At 54.7% G+C, this 19,852-nt stretch overlaps 1 protein-coding gene across 1 annotated transcript in view; it reads right to left on the minus strand.

The window, feature by feature from the left end:
* Emid1 (EMI domain containing 1) overlaps window positions 1–12,504 on the minus strand; it is a 48,624-nt gene extending 36,120 nt beyond the window's left edge. Inside the window, exons 1-3 of the mRNA XM_026788704.1 lie at window positions 12,404–12,504; window positions 6,163–6,276; window positions 5,735–5,838 (exon numbers count right to left, since the gene is read on the minus strand). Coding sequence (XP_026644505.1) covers window positions 5,735–5,838; window positions 6,163–6,276; window positions 12,404–12,504 — 319 coding nt within the window. The remainder of the gene's footprint in view (window positions 1–5,734; window positions 5,839–6,162; window positions 6,277–12,403) is intronic.
* Window positions 12,505–19,852: the final 7,348 nt, after the last annotated feature.

The raw sequence follows: 19,852 nt of genomic DNA on the forward strand, positions 1-19,852 counted from the left end.
GAGAGGACAGGTTCCAAACTCCAAAGCTACACAGAGAAACTCTGTCTTGAAAACAACAACAACACAACAAAAGCAAAAACAAAACTCCCCCCAAAAGGAAAAGAAAATAAAAGGAAAAAGAAAAAGAAAGGAAGGAAGGAAGGAAGAAAGGAAAGAAGGAAGAAAAATGCTTGCTATTCCTTCAGAGGATTCCAGTTTGGTTGCCAGCATCCACATTGTTTGGATCACAACTGCCTATAACTCCAGCTCCATGGGATCTGACACCCTCTTATAGCCTCTATGAATACCCGCATTCTCATGTGTCTATGTACATGCGAACACATGTATGCACGCACACGAGCACACACACACACAACCAGATTATAAAATTTGTTTTTAAAATATTATTTTGGAGCTGGAGAGATGGCTCAGTGGCTAAGAGCGCTTGTTCTTGAAGAGGCCCTGGGTTCAGTTCCCAGCACCCACATGATGCTCACAAGCCTCTGTAGCTCCAGCTCCAGGAGATCTGGGCACATACAAACACGCAAGCAGAAAGCCCATAAAATAAGTAAATCTAAAAGAGAAAAATGTCTGGGTGTAAGGCTAGGGGTGTGGTTAGTTCAGGGGAGGATTGCTGGCCTAGCACAAGCAAGGCAGTAGGTCCCATCCCCACTGGGGTAGTTTAAATGTGATTGGCCTCCATAATCTCATAGGGAGCGGCACTATTAGGAGGTGTGGCTCTGTTGGAGTGGGTATGGCCTTGTTGGAGGAAGTGCATCACTGTGGGGGTGGACTTTGAGGTTTCCTATGCTTAGGATATGACCCAGGGTCTCAGTCGACTTCCTGTTGTCTATAAGATGCAGGGCTCTCAGCTTCTACTCCAGCACCACATGCTTGGGTTGGGTAGGGGTGTCCTGCTACGGTTAAGATATTCCATCACTCCCATTGGTGTTTGGTCAGAGGCCCTAAAGCAGGCTCACAGTTGAGGCCCTTCTTGCCCTGAAAGACTCCTCCAGCCCCATATTGTATACTAGAAGGGCCCCAAGGCTGGTCCCAGAACCCCAGATCCCACTCACTCTGGGGCACTTCCCACTATCTAGGAGGTCTCCAACTGTCTGCATGTATACATCCCCTGCCCCAATTCCCACAGCCATGGTTCCTATGCCACCTCCTCTAGAAGGCCTCCTAAACAGGTCAGGTTGCCCATCACTGCCAATGCCCTGCTAAAGTGCTCATGGCTCAGTGTGCTGACCCCTGAGGCCGCTGTGCTCTGCAGTTTCTAGCCTTCCACATGCACATAGCAGGGCATGGAAGAGCACCAAGGCCCAGAGAGGAGGTCTCTGCCCAGTCCACACAGCAGGACCAGGTGGGCTGGGTTCCGACCCTTCCCCAAACTGGAAATGAGGAAGAAGCAGTTTGGGGGGTCTCTGGGCTCCCTCAACCCTGTGACTTTTCCTGCGATAGAGCAGAGCTGGGGGGAGGGGCTTCCTGGTTCACATCTGACCCCCCAGGCCCACATGGCTTGGTGACCACACAGACCACATGGCCACAGCCTTCCTCGCTGGGTCATGTCTCCTGTGTGAATTTACTTTGCAGATGTAAATATTTGCTGACCGCCAGCCGGTGGCCTAAGTCAGGGCTTAGGGTCAGAGCTGGGGCTCTGAGCTCTAAGAAACCTCCGGCCCAATGAGGGGGCCTCTGGGAAGGCTTGCTATGTTCCTGGCCTGGTCAGGGTGGGTGAGTTTCATTCATTATATGCCCACTCTCTGCCAGGCCCGTTCCAGGCACCGGAGCTGAAGGGTCACACTGGCAGTGGGGCCAGCTTAGTCAGCCTCCCCTCGGAGCACCAAGGTGGTCACAGGCAGACCAGCTAGCCACTGTCAAGGCCACAGGGTGCAGGGAGAAAGCCAGTGTGGCACAGGGTGAAGGGTGTGTGCGTGAGAAGCTGGGTGTTATGGGAACGTAGGACGGCAGTGGCCTGCTGGATTAGCAGGGAGGAGGGGCTGGCTGAGCATTCTAGACAGGAATGGGAGTGGATGGGTGTTAGAAACGGGCAGGATGACAGAATATTTAGCCCTCAGGACTCTGAGCCTATAAAGCAGAGGCTTGGCTCTGTACCTGGCACCTGGCTGGCATAGGCAGACATAGAGAGTGGAGAAGCTGAGGGGCCCTGGAAGGGCGTGGCCACACCCTGTCCCACATCTGCTCTGAGGCTTTGAGGCTGTGGACTCTTAAGTGAATGTCCACCTCTGGTTCCCCACCATCGGGGACAGGACAGGGGCCGTGGAGGTTCTAGAAGAGAGACATACATATTGGAAGGCAGTGAACCAAAGAAGAGAAACAGAGGCCACACGTCTCTGGGGAACCCATGAACAGAAGAGGGTGAGCCCCAGCTTCTCCACCGTTCTGTCTGGGGATGCTAAGGCCAGCCTCACGGCACCCCACCCGTCTGATCAAGTTCCTTGGGGAGTCGTCAGCTGTGCTACAGCAGAACTCAAGCCTCACTCCGGAGCTGGCTTTCCCCTCTCTGAGCCTCACTGTGGTGACAGAGGACAGTTGGTGGCTTTCCTTCCCCATGTCACTGTCATTGCAGGAGGGGCTGAGACAGGATGCCACTGGAGAGAACCGGGTCACAATACTTACGTACTGTGTGACCTTGTGCAAGACCCACACCCTCTCTGGGCCTAGTTTTTATCATCTGGACTATGGGACTGGTGGACAGTAAGTCTTCAGGGAGCCCTGCAACAGAGTTATGGAGTGAAAGGGCAGGAAAGGGCAGTTCCCCCCTCTGCACAGGTTTAGGCACTGGCCCCTCTTCCAGCCAGGGCCCTGGCACTGTGCCAGCTCTCTGCCTGCCCTGCCTGTGTAGTATATTTTGGCTTTGGATCTTTCTTATCCATTGTTTCCACAAGTAGGTGGCCAGGCAGAGCCTGAGCCAGGCCATTTTTAGCCATATTGCCTCTTCCTAAAGTCTGGAAGGACCAAAAGACGAGCAAATCTCAACCCTGGCTCTTTTATGCTGTGTGACCCCAGGCTGGTCCCTTCCCCTTTCTGAGCCTCACAATCCCCATCTGTAACATGGGACCCTCATGGTGGTCATGAAGAATGTTACTGTCACAGCATGGACGTCCCCTTTCCATATGTGAGGAAATGGGTCCCTGTATCTGCTGGGTCACCATGGTCACCCCTAGCATAGGCTGCAGAGAGGAGAGGAAGATTTATCTGGAGTATATGAAAAATGCCAGGCACAACTGTCCACTTTTTTTAAAATTCTGGAATGGCAACGTTTCCCTTCCTCTGTAGCTGGAAGTGAAGCTCTGGGGCCCAGGGTCATGTCACAGCTACGGGATGGCCACAGGAGCAGGGGAAGCAGCTGGGGGAAGATGGCCTAAATCCAGCTGTGGGAGGAAGGGCAGAGCCCACGGTGAGCCAGCAATGTCCCCACACCTCCCAACTCCCGTGCCCACAACAGTTTTCCAGAATATTCGGACCGGGCCTCTCTTCTCCTTAGCCCTCCTATCCCATCCATCACCGTGAAGCCTGACACCACCTTGCCCCAGGAACACCTGGGAAAACAGACTCCATTCTCAGACTCAACATATCACGGGTGGGGACACTGAGGCTCGGATGCACCCGACAGCCTGGTGCCCTTTACTGACGCCCCCACATACACTCCATTTTTGTTTTGTTTTGAGATAGGGTCTCATGATGTATTCCTGGATGCTAGAACTCAGAGATCCGCCTGCCTCTGCCTCCCGAGTGCTGGGATTGAAGGTGAGCACCACCATACCCTGTCCTCCCCACCTCCCACTATGAACAGGCACAGTGCTCAGACTGCAGTCCTCCAGGCTGGGCTCTTGCATAATGCCTGGGGGGTTCTGAGCTAAAGGTTCCACAGCCAGTGGCTGGTGAAGCTGGCTTGGCCAGGAAGCCCAGGGGACTCTGAAGGCCCCACAGAGACAGCGGGAAACATTGGAAGTGGTCTGGCACACAGCCTCCAGTCTCTGCCCCCACATCTGTTCTATCCTCACCTGCTCACCAGGGCCCCGGGGACACAGTAGCCATTGTCTGATAAGGCCTCACCCGACCTCCCACATCTTGGGGTTTGCCCACAGTACCCCTGTGGTCTCCTTGGCAGCCGCCCCCAGCAGCTGGCTTTCCTTTACCCTTGGGGCCCTTCCATCTTCTCTGCTGGCGGGGAAGGCACTGGTCCAGGCTTCTACCGCTCCCATACTGACTGCACGGTTCCCTCAGCAGGGGTGTCTGATCTAGGGCTTGCTCACCCCGTTTCTCTGCAGCTCCACTTGAGACCACTGCCTCAGAACTGGCAAATCTTCTCCTGTGTCAGCTCATGCGAGGGATGGAACCCAGAGCTTTGCATATGCTAAGCAAGCACTATGTCACTCATAATGGACGCTGGGCTACAATCCCACCTCTCTGCCTTCAGTTCCCCATCATGAGTTGGGGGAGGGTGGCTTCACTCAGCTCCTCACTCCCTTGAGGCAGAGCCCCACTTTCAATGTCCCTGTTTGCGCTAAAGCCAGTGCCTCAGGTTTTGGGCCACTCTGTCCCCAATAGGGACAAGCCTGGGTATGAAGTTCTTTATCATCTCAAATCTGCTGCTGTGAGCTCAGCCATGCAGTGAAGCAGGCAGCAGCACAGGAGGCAGGAAAGCCCAGGGAGAGCTGCAGGCTCCAGCACCGAGCCACCCCAAGCTGAGCACATACAAGGGCAGTGTGTGAAAGGGTCCCTCTGGATGGGACACATTCTGCACATGGGGAACACAGATGACTGTACCCTAAAGACCCAAGACAACAGAGCCAGGGAGTCAGCATTTCAGTCCCAAGTCTGCCACGTAGCTTTGGACACCCGCGACTTCACAAGGTCTTCAGTCTTCTGCCACAGGGTGAGGAGCACTGCCCCCCTTTCCTAGCTAGCTCAGATAAATGATCTAGGCTTTGCTATCCTGTGGGGACATCTGGATGATCTCCCCAGTGCACAGCTTGGATGTTGAACAGCCCATAAGCTGAGATGCTGAACCTGTGGTCCTCAGGGCAGCACTATTAGTGGACCTTGGAAAGGCTGGGTCCATGGGCTGGGGATGGAGCTCGGCTGGTAGAATGTTCGCCCCACACGCATGAAGCACTCAGGCCTGGTGGCACACACCTATAATCCCAGCACTCGGGAGGCAGAGGCAGACAGATCTCTGTGAGTTTGAGACCAGCCTGGTCTAAAGAGTGAGTTCGAAGACTGAGAAACTCTGTCTCGAACTCCCCCGCCCCTGCAAAAAAAAAAAAAAAAAAAAGAAGAAGAAGAAAAGAAAGTTCAAGACTTACCTGGGCTACAAAAACTCTATCTTTGAAAAAGGAGGTGGGGCCCAGCAGGAGGCCACTGAGAAGTGCACTTACAGGAGCACCAGCACCCAGCCCAGCCCTTTCTGCGCCGGCCGTGAGATGTACTCCTTCCCACAGGCCCAAAGCCCTAAGACCAACCAACCAGCCGGGCTGGAAGCTCCAAATGTGAACCAGAATAAACCCTATTGCCATGTAAATGCATTGCATGAAGTATTTTGTCCTAAGACAGACGTGTGGAAAGCTGGCTCACACACGTTAGAACAAAGGCCTTGGGATGGTACGACTGGAAAGAGGGAGGCCATCTGGGCCCCTAAGAGGCCAGCTGTGACCACGAAGGGGACAGAAGGCATCATCTGGATGGGAGGCACTTCACAAATGTCCCAGGTCCCAGGCTTTCCTACCTTCCTCACAGGTCACCCCCGAATGTCCAGGGCAGCACCTCCATTCGCGGGCAGTCACTGTCTTGTAGATCACTTTGTATGTGGGCCTCACCACCGTCCTGTAGCTGAGAGAAAAGCCAGGAGCGCCAGCTCAGCCTTCCACCAGCTCTCCTGCTCTCCTGTGATGGCGTCTTCCATGTCCACCCTTGGATTTAGCTCTTTGCTCACCACCACGGCCACGGACTAGCCTGCTCCTCGCTGTGCAGTCAGAGCTCTAGCACGATCCTCCATGCAGAGGCCCTGAAGTTCCCCCTCCACAATGCTGCCTTTGTCTCACCTATCCCGAGGCCCCCCGACTTCCTGGGCCCTCCATGCAGTCACTCAGGTCTTAGCCCGTGCTGTGCCCCAACGAGAAGAGCCAGTTCCTTCCCCACCACAGTGCCACTCACCTGCTCCCAGGGCAGCCCATGGGCCACGGGCAGTTCTGCAGCACTCGCTGGAGGTAGGTGCCATTCTGCACATGGCACGAGACAGTGCGGGTCACCACGTAGGAGCACCAGTTCCTAAGACAGACCCACAGAAAGGAAGTTCAAGTGGCAGGCCCAGGACTCCAAGCAGATCTGTTCTCCAGAGCCCTGTCTCCAGGCAGGGAGACCCCTGGGTTCTGTGTCTTTCAAGTGTGGTAGCTACAGAGCCTCTAGTTCATAAGAAAACTTAATGACCCCCATGCTAGGGGCTCCCAGGAGGCCTCTGGGAATGAGCTACAGGGGCAAGATGGAGCAGGGCATGATCATCACAGCTCTGCCTCACTTCTGGTCTCTAACATTGAGTTTCTGCCCCCCACCCCACCCCCGTCCCCTGCCGCCTGTTGAAGCCTTTTAGAAAGAAGCATACCTTTCCAAAGTTATTTAATCTTCACCTGTTTCTTAGGAAAAACATTTCCAGTCAGGGGTTAAGAGGCAAACCCTGGGGTCAGCTGGCACTGAGGCCAACAACCACCCACTGAGAACACTAGAGACTCCAGAACCTCGCTCTCCCCATGTGGGAAGTGGCCGGTCAGGGTGCAAGAACTTCAGTAAAGGAAGAATTCCTCACGTGCCTCAAGTGTCACAAGCAGGCTCCCATCAGGGTCTGCGATGGACAGCACTCGGCCCCAGAGGCAGTTTGACAAGCATGGCTTATCTTAAGGTTATGCACACACAGGAACACGTGCACGGAAGCGGAGCGTGGGCTAGGCTCTTTCCCTCTACTTTATTTTTCTTTGTTTATTTAAGACAGGATCTCATTAGGTATCCCAGGCTGGCCTCAACAATCCTCCTGCCTCTGCCTCCTAACTCTGGGACCACAGGCATGCGACATTTTCCAAGCTCCCGCCGTCTGGAAGTGCGTTTGTTCAGTAGCTTTGGGCTGTGTGTGAGAGCCGGTTCTCAGGTTAGCCTGCTGAGGCCCAGCCTTCTGCCATGGTCTTGTAGCCGCTCTAACTAGTGCCAGGTTTGAACCATGCCCAACATTTTGACGACACTCACTTTTCTTGCTCCTGTCAAGCCTGACCATCCCATCCATCAGCTGTCCCTTCCCTGGACCTCCCTCCCCTTGGCCGGTTCCAGGGAGGCCCAGAGGATGAGGGTACTTCCTCAGCCTCACAGACTGAAGCTTTCTCTTCCTTGTAGGTGGAGTGGAGCTGGGGCAGCTGAGTGGGGGGTGGGGACTGCTGGACTGGTGCAGGGAGGGGACAGGGACATTCCAGGTGCTCAGTAGCCCTCAGCCTTGCCTGGGGTCAGGAGCCCAGAGCAATTTGTTGGGGCTCAGGAAGGAGGAGATGGTGTCAGGTGGCCTTTCTCAGTCTGGGCTGTCTTCCCTGCAGACTACTCTTCACGGCCTTGAGCCCAAGGTCAGCAGCTTCCCAGGCTGAGGCCTTCACAGAGCCACGAACCATGTCTCAACCAACACAGAGCAGATGAGAACCAATGACTCTGGAATCAAAGGCCAGGCCTGGCCAGCTACATTCTTGGGCTCAAATCTGACTCTGTGCCCCCAGATTGGTAACATGTTGTCTTCTCTTCCCACGGTCTCAGTTTCCTCTCTAAAATGGAAGGACATCTTTCTGGCTTAGTAGAGAACCATTTAAATACCCATAGCATATAGTAAGCCCAGTGTGTGCAATTCGGCATCCTGACGGGTCAGTCATCTGTGCTTAGAACATTGCACCCTAGCTCTCTTACGGAGGCGACACAAGCACCAGTGAAGCAGTACCTGACCTCTCACATGGCATCCACGGATGGGGACAAGCACAAACCAGGGACCTAACTCTACATGCTAAGGAAGGTAGGGAATGGAGGGTTAACCACAGCAGGTTCTGAGCATCAGGAAGAGAGAGGAAGCAAAGGAGAAACATGGTTGGCTCCATTTACGGCACTCCTTAGATGGATGTGGTGGCTTGACCTGTATTGTCTGTGCTCTGGAGGCTGAGGCTGAGGATCATTTGGCTAGCCCAGGTGACAATGCAAGACTCCCACCTCAGAAAACTAAAATATAATGGCAAATGGCTCAGCTGCAAATGCCTGATGTTGAATCCTTGGAACCCATGTGAGGGTAGAAGGGGAAAACCAACTCTCCAAAGTTGTCCTCTGACTTCTACACATGTGTGACACACACACATACACACACACACACACACAAACACGTATACACACACACACACACACTGTGGACAGTCTAAGATCATGCCCTCTGTATGTTTCCACACAAACTGTGTCATATAGTCTCACTATGCACACCCGTGCACACACACACACAAACTGGCAGAGGCAGGCTCAGCAGGGCTCACATGCATTTGAGCTTCTGGGCACACGGCACACCCAGCCATGCTCTACATGCGTGAGAATACCCCTCCCCAGCTGTGAATGAGGCAGGGGCAGTCCGAGAACTGTGGAGACTCACAGTGTTCCCAGTTATTTGCCACATGCCAAACTCTGCCTGAATCCCCTGTGTGGACACTTGGAGCAGTAGCTGACCAGACATTTTATACAGGAAGGGATACTCAAGCCAGGAGGAGTGCAAGGTCAGCGGCAGCTGCCTCCTCCACCTGAAGGAGCAGAAGCCCAAGCTCCGACCTCGCCCACTTCCAGGCATAGCAAGAGGTTTGACTTGGTTTTTTACATCTTATTTGTGTGCGTGAGCACGTGTGTGTATATAACTGTATGCATTCCTATGCATGTATGTGCATGTACATTTGTGCACGCATGTGTGAGCATATTGTATGCATATGCATGTGTGTGTGTGTTCATATGTATGTGTCTGTGTGTATGCCAACGTGTGTGAATGGAGGTCAGAGGCCAACTTGTGGGAGTCAGTTTGTTCTTTAATGTGGGTCCTTGGAATTGAACTCTGGTCATCAGGCTTGGTGGGAAGCACCTCTAACTGCTGAGCCATCTCAGTGGTCCCTGTAAGCTTTTTGCAAAGCATGTATTGAATACGGTCTCCGCTTGCCATGGAACTCAAAGTTGACCATGACTCCCCATTGTCCTGCAACCCCTGTTGCTTCCATCCTCGGTGTTGCTCACACCTCCTGAGCACTCACGGGCCAGGCTGCCCCTTTTCCACTTCTCTTGTTTAGGATCTATTTGCAGAGCTCCACTCCTTTATTCTGGCAATTCCTGTTCACCCTTCAAGGTCCAGCCAAGACTGAGGTCTCCTCAGCCATGCACAATAGCCCAGAGCTATATTCTCTCCCATGAGACGAGGGCATAGGTAAGGACCAAGTCCATATAGAATTCAACTCAGGGATGTTTGTTGAATGACTGCGTGACTGAGAACGCAGCAGCCTGGGCAGAGAAGTCAAGACCCAAGGCTTTCAGAGCGAGACATGCAATCAATACTGAGACACTCTGCCGTCTCTGCGGACTACCTTCCCTGAGGTGTGGCCAGTAATAGAGGTGCCCAGAGGCCAGGTAAGGCTGAGAGGTGGGTAGGGCTGGGAGGAGACAACACATCCCTTCCTGGTCCTCCACCTCTGCCCACTCAGCACCTCCAGAGGCCACTGAGAGGGGCAAAAAAACAGTCCAAACCAGCTCATCCTGGCCCCAGCGACCAGCCCAGCGGTCCTCCCAGTGACTGTGCACCCGCCTGTATGGAGTGGCCCAGGGGACTTTGTCTCCTCAGGGCCTAGGGCTGTGATCCGGAATAGTGATAGGAACTAATTGCAGAAGGCAGCCAAGCAGGCCATGGGCCAAGGGCCGTTATGAAAAGGAGAGGAAAGAACTGAGACAGGCCGGTGGGGGTGGGGTGACAAGAGCCAGAACCAGAACCGCACCGGGGTACAGCTCCAGTCCTGTGATGTAGTTTCCTACAGCTGTCAGTGACCCTGGGACATGGTCCCGCCTGGCTTGGACCTTGCTATGCCCATCTGCAAATGGGGAGAGCAGAGCAGCTTCCCTGCAAAGTGCTCCGTGAGTCCTACCTCTGGGGACAGTTCCTCCTGGCCTGAGGTGTCACAGTCAGCCGTCGCTGATGACAACCTAGTAGGAGGGGCCAGGACATCAGCATCATGCTGTCTTCACAAGATTCCACAGGCCTGGGGTTAGCCATGTGGGCATAGAACTGGCATCTGTGAATGGCTGGAGCCATTCAGAGAAACGGGACGGAGGCTGGGAGGGATGTCACAGGGGCAGAAAGCAATCCTACTAGGTGGGGGATAGGGACTGGCAGCAACAACAGGTTCCAAGGTGGCTCTGCACAGCCCCTGGACACCCTAGCTGTAGGGGGCCCAAAGTCTCGCCACATTCCTGGGGTTGGGGGTGGCCCCTTGGATGCCTTCCCAGGCCACCCCCTCCTCAGGCACAAAGCCTCTTTTCTGCCTTCCGTCCCTCAGCTGCCAAGGGGTGCCTGGGGCGCCTGGCTGGGAGTGAAGGGAGGGCTGATGGGGGCGACATCCCCATGCTGTCTCCAAGATGCTGGGACAGGGCCATGGGGGGAGGCCCTGGCAGCCGAGGACCTCAGTTAACTCCAGTTTGAGGTCCCTACCCTACTTAAAGTTGGTCACAGTGGGGATCCACGTACGTGGCCGACACTGGTTTTCACTCTCAGAACAAACCTTCAAACACAAGAACAGCAAAAGAGGAAACTGAGGCTCGTGGGTATGGTCTGGCCCTGTGTCTATAAAACGGGGGTGGGGGCACAGCAGGAAGGGCTTTGTGACCCTGACATTGTGACAGCAGTCTGTACAGAGATGGAGGAACAGACCCCAGTGAAGGCCAGAGACCTGCCCACAGGCAAAGCTCCCACACAGGACGCCCTGCGGCTCTGGGCTGGCTGGTGGGGAATATGGCCATAAGCTTTCTCTTCCATCACCCCGTCTGACCCTGGAAACCCAAAATTCCTAATCCCTCTCAAGTCAGCATCTGGGATTCTGGGGGCTTGCTGTACGGGCTCGGACAGGTCATCTCTGTACCTCTGTTTCTCTAAAAAACAGACCATAAGAGAAGGAGCCTTGGATGGCAGCTGGGGAAGGTTCTAGAGGCACCAGAAGTAGAAAGAGGGCCAACCCAAACCAGCTGAGGCTGGCACACTGTAGGTGGTGCTGTGACATGTGCCACACGGCTATCCCTATGTCTCTGCCACTTCTGCCCTCTGAGTCTGCTCAGGTCACCTGCTCCCGGGGACCTGCTGGCCTCTGACCACTGAGAAAGGGGGAATTTCTGAAAGGAATGAAAGACTGAGGCCGCAGGGGGCCGGGGCCCTGGAGGCCAGTGAATAGGCTGAATGGACTAAGAGGCCCGGCTAGTCCACATTGTCTGTCCCGGAGACAGAAGCAGGGACCGCAGGCCGAGCAGGGGCCAGAGCAGGTTCAAATTCTGCCATCAGGCCCAGGGGGAGATGTGAATCCCAGCCTTTTCACTTATAACCCACGAGGCCCCATCTCAGCCATCACCGGCCTCAGTTTGCTCCTCTACTGAATGGGGGCAGGTTTTCCTCCATTCTTCAGTCCTGAAAGACACATCTAGAAAAGGCCCCACAGGACCCTGTCCTGGGAAACACTCCACAAAAGCCGGCAGAGAGTCACAGGCTGCTGGAGTTCCAACCAAATGCCAGGTCCCAGGGGAGCCTCTGACACTGACCCACTGTGCAGACTCCACCCCAGTCCTTCCTCCAAGCGAAATAAATAGCTGGGGCACTAAAAAAAGTCAGCAACAGGGAAAAGGGGAGGAGATCCCTGAAGCGCCAGGCCCACAGAAGTCCTGAGGGGCTTTGGTTACAGTGCCATGGGGTTTATCTTCTGGGGGCTCTGGGATCTCAGGGGAGGAGTAAGGGAGGCTGTCTGCCCTTTCATACACGGGTAGGTGAGCGCGGGTTCTCCAGAGCACCGGGCGCCTAGGTCTCCGCCCCCACAGTTATGGTATGGGGATGAGAGATGGAGCCCCTGCTCCAGTCTCAGACTGCCACCAATGTGGGAGACAGGTCCCTTGCTCCAGTCCCGGGTTTGCACGGAATTGAGGTCAGGTCCCTGTCCCAGTCGCAGTGTTGCAAGGAGCTGGCTGGGGTCAGGTCTCTGTCCCAGTTCCAGCGTTGCAAGGAGCTGGAGTCCTGTTCCCTGTCCTAGTCCCGGGATTGTTCGGAGCTGGGGTCGGGTCTCTGTCCCAGGCTCGGGGTTGCTCCCAGTCCCGGGATTGCACAGATCTAGGGGAGACTTACCTGCGACCAGAGAACCGGGCGCCCGGGACGCTCCACGCGGCGCCGCCTCCCGGGAGCAGGAGCCCGAGGCAGAGCAGTGTCCAGGCCCGCGAACCGCCCATGCTGTCGTCCCAGCCGCTGCCGCGGTCGCGCAGAGCCGGTTCCGGGCTGAGCAGGGCGGGGGCGCTCGGCTTCGCCCGCCCCTCGCCCCCCGCCCCCGCCAACCCGGAAGCCGCCCGCGCCCCCGCCAGGACGCCCTCCAGGTGCCCACCTGAGCCACAGACCGGGAAACCAAGGCTCTGGCCGCGGTCCCCCCAAGCTGCCAAGACCCGAACCCACCACTCCTGAGTAATCACGCCCTGAGGCACTCCGCTCTGACATCTTTGAGGAACCGGGTTCCCGAAACATGCAGGATCCGCCCATCGACCCAACAAAGGCTTCCTGAGCTGTGCCATTGTCCCGGCATCTCACCCCGCATATCCTGCCCTGACTGAAGCTTTTCATCACTCCATGCTGGGCGGGCAAAGTTGTCCAAGTTACAGATACGAAATCCAGGGCCCCGGCACTCTCTGGGCGCCCCCTAAGTGCAGTGTCTCTGTTTTACAGATGGAGACCCTAAAACCCAGAAAGATGTCACCTACCCAGAGCAAACACTCTGGCAGTGACTGGCAGAGTCTGTTTTAGGGCCCCAATCGCCACAGCTCAGTGTTGGGGCCACTTAAGCACATACATAGTCAGCATTAGTGTGGGCCTCAGTTTCCCATTTTGTAAGGACTGGCTGAGAGTGGAGGGTATGGGTGGGACTCAAGAATGTTCCATGAGGCATAGTAGGTGTGTGTTTGTGTGGGCACATGACAGGCTGTTTGTATTTAGGCATGATGCTGTGTGCATGACGTGTATGCGTGCGTGGGCAGCGTTGCTGATGTATGTTTTGCACAGTATTGGGAATTGAACCTATAACCTTGACTCTATCCCCAAAGTTAGCCCTGTTTTTGTCACAGCTGGTCAGCAACTTAACTCCACCTCTACATGCTCGTCCCACTGCGGGGCCTCCGTCTGTCTGAGGTTCCAGTCAAGCAGCCAGGATCCTCCATCAGTCCAGGGACACGGAGAGCACGCTGGCTGCCCTGCTTCCTACCTGGTGGGAAGCAGCCAAGAGACCCCAGCAGCTATTAGCAGTATGTCTGGACACTCCTGTAAGTTAGGACACCACATTCCCTAACTGACCCACCGAACACTCGGATGCTCCCTGCAGCTCTGGACTATTTCACACCAGGACAGGGCCTGACTTGCTGAGGTCGGAACCCCATAGTCTGCAATGTTGATTTATAACACGACCAGGCTGTTCTGTGCCCACTGAGAGCCGTGTGACCCAAGCCGTGTTTCCCCCATTTTGGGAAAATGACCTGGCTTTGGTTTCTCTGAGGTGGCGAGGGCTTGGAAGCTGATGTGACGGTCAACAGTGGGCTTTCTGGTTCTCTCTACAGAGGTGCAGAAAGTCGGATGTATTTCCAGGGAGGGGCTTTTGGTTTAGTGGAGGTTTCCGTGTTCACTGAGGAGGGCTGGGAGGGGCTGCTGACTCGAAGTCTCAGGTTGAAGCCTCCTCCCAGAAGCCCAGTCCCCTCACTTGCCAATCCCAGATCCTAACTGCCAGCGACGATGTCAACTCCTGCCATGCCCCAGTGCCCCCAGCTGACCACAGGTCAGGTGGCGCTAAGCAGTTTGCCTGCTCTGCCTCTGCCCAAGCTTCTGCAATCTGGGAGTCAGCAATTTGTGCCCAGGTATAGGACTCAGGGCTGCTGGAGAGTGCGGGGGTAGGGCCCTGAGCTAACGACCAAACACTACTATGTCTTTCAGCCAAGTCCCACAGGAGGAGACTTCTTTGGGGTGAGGGAACTTGGCACAAACTTGGGCTCCCATCTGGACTGAAGAGGACAGAGCACATGCAGACATGCAGGGACCTGATAGGGGACACACAGATGGACCTCCTGGGGCTGGCCATGGGGTGTGGGGACAAACCGTCCACCCAGCCTTGCCCAAACAGGAAATGCTTTTCTTGCAAACAAACCTGGGCCATGGCCTCCTTCCCTTGGGAATTCCATCTGGACCTCAGCTCCGGACTGCCCCTGACCCTGCTTTGTCCCGTGAGACATTCTCCTAGCCCAGGGTGCACCGAAGTCCTATCCCCAGCAGCAGGGCAGGACGTGACCCTGGCAAGTCTGATTTGTATACACCAGCCCCAAGAGTTCAGGCTTCACAGATCTGCCATCAAAGTCTACTCAGATAAAAGGCAAGGGCTTCTAGATCCAGGCTGGGGAAGGTGCCAGCTTGGTCAAGGAGGACTGGCTGGGGTGTGTGTGTCTGTGTGTCTGTGTGTCTGTGTGTCTGTGTGTGTGTGTGTGCTGGGGAGCACTGGGCGAAGGAGGCACTCTGGCTGGGCGGCTGGGTGAACTTGGCCCCACTGGCTGCAGCTGCCCCGCAGTTACTTCTGCTCCGCGAGCTGCTCTTCTTACCCAGCTGGGGCTGGCGGGCATGGGAAGGAAGAGTCAGGAAATCATAAATTAGAACTGAGGGGCTTCCTGCCCTTCTCTGGAACCCTCTAGAGGAGGAGCCTGGGCTTTGAGGGGGTGCTAGAGAAAGCACAAGTCACCAGGCGGGACAGCACACCTCCCCTGTAGGGTCCCCAGTCATCTACAGGGTCTTTTCCAGCCTCAGTTTCTCCAGTGGAAGATCAGTGTTTGGAATGTGCTGTTTAACTATGGAGGGGGGAGACAGAAGTCTCCCTCCGTCTCGGTCTTTCCCTCTGGCCTGCATCCTCCACGCACCCTCGCTGCCCTTGCTGGGGTTCCTTGCCCTGCTTCTCTTTTCATATCACTCTGCAAGTGTGGACTAAGGAGGCTCATTCTGTGACAGCATCTGATGAGGAGAGAGGAGAGCTTCTTGGGTGCCCATACTGCAGCATGAATGGTTGATGTACTTAATGTCACTTGTTGTTGACATTAAGTGTTGTCCATCACTTAAGTTGGGATGGAGGGCCATTGACTGAGAGTCCACCTGATTTAAAGTCTGAATCAATAGCGATAAGGTTGGTCAGAAGGCTGTTTGCTGACCAGGGGCCCAGAAGTGTATTCTGCAGTGTGGAAAGGTGTCCATGTCCCAGCCCCAATAAGGTCAAGAGCACTCCTGCTGGATCACAAATGAAGGTCGTGGCTCCCCAAAGTTAGCTGGATATGGAAGAGGAAAGCACAGGGAAGAGGTGGAGCTCACACCAGAGAGCCTGAAATTGCTGGCTGCCATGTCGGTCCCAGGTGGCACTGAGAACCTTGCACCTGCCCCCCACTCCGGAGTGGGTGGGTGCAGACGGTTCTCATTAGTGGAGGAGGCTTGGGGGGGACTCAGAGGAGGAAAGATGGCCGGGTGGAGGGCCACACACCTGTAACGCTGGCACTTGGGAGATGGAGGGAGAGGATCAGGGATTCAAGGCCAGCCTGGGCTTTGTGAGACCCCATCTGCATCCCTGCACACACACCAGAAATAAGAAAAGGAAGAGAAATGCAAAGCAGAGATGGCAATGGAGTGAGCCAGAGATATGCAGAAAAGGGAACGGGGGTGGAGTGTGTGTGGGGGAGAGACAGACATGCAGGAAGGGGGTGCTTTGAATAGAGGATCCCAGGTTGGTGTTAGTGTCTGTGGGAGCCTGGGAGCAGGGCCAGGGTGTGCTGTTGGTACCATGAAGGCTTTGGCTTCCCTTGACCCCTCCCAGCTCCCAGGGTGGCAGTTTGCCCCTGTCTGGTAGTGGCTCTGGCTGCCTGGGGCTGGTCGGTGTCATCTCAAGAGGTTCTTTAGGTAGTCAAGCAACAAGAGGCATGGATCCTAGCCCAGGATTTGGTCCAGGGAGGCTGAGGCAGATGGACAGCTGGATAGGCAGGGTCCAGACCCTTGCTGCAGGCTCTCTCTTCGCCTCCAGCCTGTGGGGTGGCCCTGGGTCCTCTCTCTCTTGTCCTCTGGTCCAGTACGGTCTACTTGTACCCTGTGGACAAGGTCCTGTTCTCCACAGCTTCTCACCTTGTCTCTGACCTCCCAGGCCTTGGGTTCCTTCTAAAGACAGAGGACCCATGTGAGGCAAGCCTTGCTCTCCCCAGGGAGAGAGCTGTGTATGTCCTGCATCTGTCTGGGCACATGGCAGCCAGTCTCCCAGTCCCCAGCCTACTGAGAGCACTTCAGCTGACCGGAGTACTCTTCCATTTCTCTCTCTGCCTGCAAGACCCGCCCCTTCCTCCCATCTCAACTCAGCCATCTTTCCCTGACATCCAAAGAGCCCCGCATCCCCTGGCCCTCCCCAGTCACAGCGCCCCCTGCTGGAGTCACCTGCACGTCTGTCGGCTTCCCTGCTGGGTCACAAACCAGCAGAGGTTCTGGACCCCGTTGGCAATCTTCCTAAGAGTTCTAGAAAATATACAAATCATGCAAGATATGTTCAGCTACAAAAACCTGCCACAGAGGAAAACAAAAAGAAACAACATTCATGTACAGTCTATGGTCAGATCACAGAAGCTGCTTCTGGGACTGGTGGTAGTGGTGCTTGCCTTTAATCCCAGCACTCTGTACAGGAGGCAGGTGAATCTCTGTGAGTCCCAGGGCCATCAGGGATATATGATGAGATGCTGTTTTTTTAAAAAAAAAAGGCTGTTTTTTTCTCCACATGTAAAGAGCTCTTATCAACCAATAACATTTGACTGATGATGCAACAGACACATGGACTAAAGTTGTGACAAATGGTGATTTCAGAATGCAGAAGAATTCAATAGGGCAAAGGCAAAGATGCAAGCAATAGAGAGAGCAGCTGCACCAGACCCTGTCTCTAGCAACAAAACAGACATGGAAACCGCGGTCAGGTAGACTCTTGCAAAACTGCTATCAGGAGCTTATTTATTTTAATAAACGTGACAGCAAGGATGTGAGGTCATGTCTTCTTCCTGGGTGCTCTTTTTGGAGCATATCAGTGCATAGTTCAATATTAGCTGTGCCTCCCTGACCCAGCTGTTTTACAGTGAGAAGCTTCTCACGGCTGGGTTTGTAAAGGGCACAGGGAACTGGCTACCCCAAATGCCCATCAGGAGAGGCTGGAAACTGAGGACCCCTCCCACAAACTCCTACCCCTGGCCATGGGATACTGTATCACCATGAAGATCAGAGTGTATCTAGCATGGTGCCACACGCCTGTAATCCCAGCTGCTTTGACAGCAGAGGCAGGAAGATCCTGAGTTCTAAAGTAACTCAGTGAGACTCTGTCTCAAATAAAAAGTAAGACTGGTGGGTGAAGTGGCATAGGCCTGTGAGTCCAGAGCTTGGAAAGCAGAGACAGGAGGATTGCTTTGAGTTTAACGTCAGTCTGGGCTACATAAGACCCTGTCTCAAACAGCCAACCTTTGGTGGGGCGCTTGCCTAGCATGCGGGAGGCCTGGGTTCCACCCCAGCACCATGAAGAAGGAGTGATGTGCACTTACTTGAGAAAAGGGCTGAGAACTGCGGCACAGAACAGGGCGGGCCAACTTGCACATGGCTGGGGGGAATTCGGTTCCAAGGGGTTGGATGCAGAATGCAGAAGATGCAGAGGCACAGACAGGAACCATTCAGCCATGGAGACAGGTCTGGGGAAGTCTACCAGATGTGTCTTTGAGGAACACACTACTGGGAATTGTGCTGCAGTGACATAGCACCACCCCTGAGACCTCCGTTCTAGAGCCTCTCACTTACCACCCTGAACGGTACACGGGACGTGAAATCCACAAATGTGAGCGCATGTGATTAGCCACAACCGAACATGGGACACTGGTGTTGCGATGAGAGAACTGAAAATCTGTGCCCTGTGATGGCATCAGGGCAGTGCCACAGTGGACCTGGTTTAGGGACTCCATGCCGCTTGGTGTCTGTGAGCACAACCCATGCCTCAGCGAGGCCGAGCAAGCCTCTTGTCTGCGAATCTCCCCCACTGCATTTTTATCACGAAGCACCTGCACTCTCTACAGATAAAATGTCGTTACTGTCTCAGGCAGGTGCACTGGGCTGGCAGCAGCCTTGTTAACTGCGTGCAGTGACTGCTCACAGGGACACCACCTGGCAGCGTGGTGCTCAGAATGCTCCTTCGTGTCAAACACGCAGGGCTAGGAAGGCTGCAGGTAGGAGGATCATGAGTGTGAGGTCAGGCACATAGTGAGACCCGGTCCCCAAACACCAACGTCTGAGGGTACAGCTGGGAGAGAACATGCACAGTCCTGCTTCTGCCAGAGCCCAGGTTAAGTTCAGGACACACACACACACTCACACACACACACACACATGCGCACACGCGGGCACACACTCACACTCACACACACACAAAGCAGATCAAAGTGTTTAGATATGGAGCTATTCCCCAAGAGTATTTATTTTTATTTATTTATTTTGTTTTTCGGAACAGGGTTTCTTTGTAGTTTTTGGAGCCTGTTTTGGAACTAGCTCTTGTAGACCAGGTTGGCCTCCAACTCACAGAGATCCACCTGCCTCTGGCTCCTGAGTGCTGGGATTAAAGGCGTGCGCCACCACCGCCCCACCTCAAGAGAATTTTTTAAATAAAAACTTCTTAGTGCTGTTGCATGGCGGCCCTTGCGCTGCCACAGAGCACATGTGGAGGCTAGAGTCCGTCCTCGCCACCGCCTTGTGAGTTAGGTCTCACCACCCTCGAGCTTCCCGGCAGAAGCCTGTTTCCCCTCAACCCATCACTGCATCCAACCTGATTGGTTTTTTTAATTGTTTCTTTTATTTTTTGTTCTTGTGATGCAGTCATGTGTTGGGGGGGATCTCTTACTATCCTGGGCTTTGATGCCTGGTGACAGCAGCCTGGAAGGGCACCTGGGACAGATGGGGCAGGCAGGGCATCACCTCCCTGGGCTGACTCTGTGCTTCTGAGTCTGTCTCTGTTGTGGAGTATTTTAACGGGGCAAAGGTGTGTCGCATTTGCTTATGCTGCAGGATATGACTTTAACTGTGTAAAGCTGTGTTACTTTTGTTTCTGCTGCATTTGTTTAATTATGCAAAGATGTGTTGCATTTGTTTCACTTTTCCTGCCTAAGGTTGATTGGTCTAATAAAGAGCTGAATGGCCAATAGCTAGACAGGAGAAAGGACAGGCGGGGCTGGCAGGCGGAGAGAATAAATAGGAGAAATCTAGGTTCAAAAAAGAGCAAGACCGGAAGCATGCACGTGCAAGCCGGCCAGCATTATGGCGGCCACCCGTCTCCTCGGGGCTTCCCGGATGTGGGCCGGCTGTCGGTTCCGGGCTCTCCCAGTCCCCGGAGGACCTGGAACGCCCTCCGTCCGGGATTACGCCAAGAAGCCAGTCATGAAGGGCAGCAAAGGTGCCAAGGGCAGCGTGGCCACTGAGGCCCTGAAGGACCCTGAGGTGTGCACAGACCCCGCCCAGCTGACCACA

Source organism: Microtus ochrogaster, unplaced genomic scaffold (assembly GCF_000317375.1).
Source record: "Microtus ochrogaster isolate Prairie Vole_2 unplaced genomic scaffold, MicOch1.0 UNK6, whole genome shotgun sequence".
NCBI lineage: Eukaryota > Metazoa > Chordata > Mammalia > Rodentia > Cricetidae > Microtus > Microtus ochrogaster.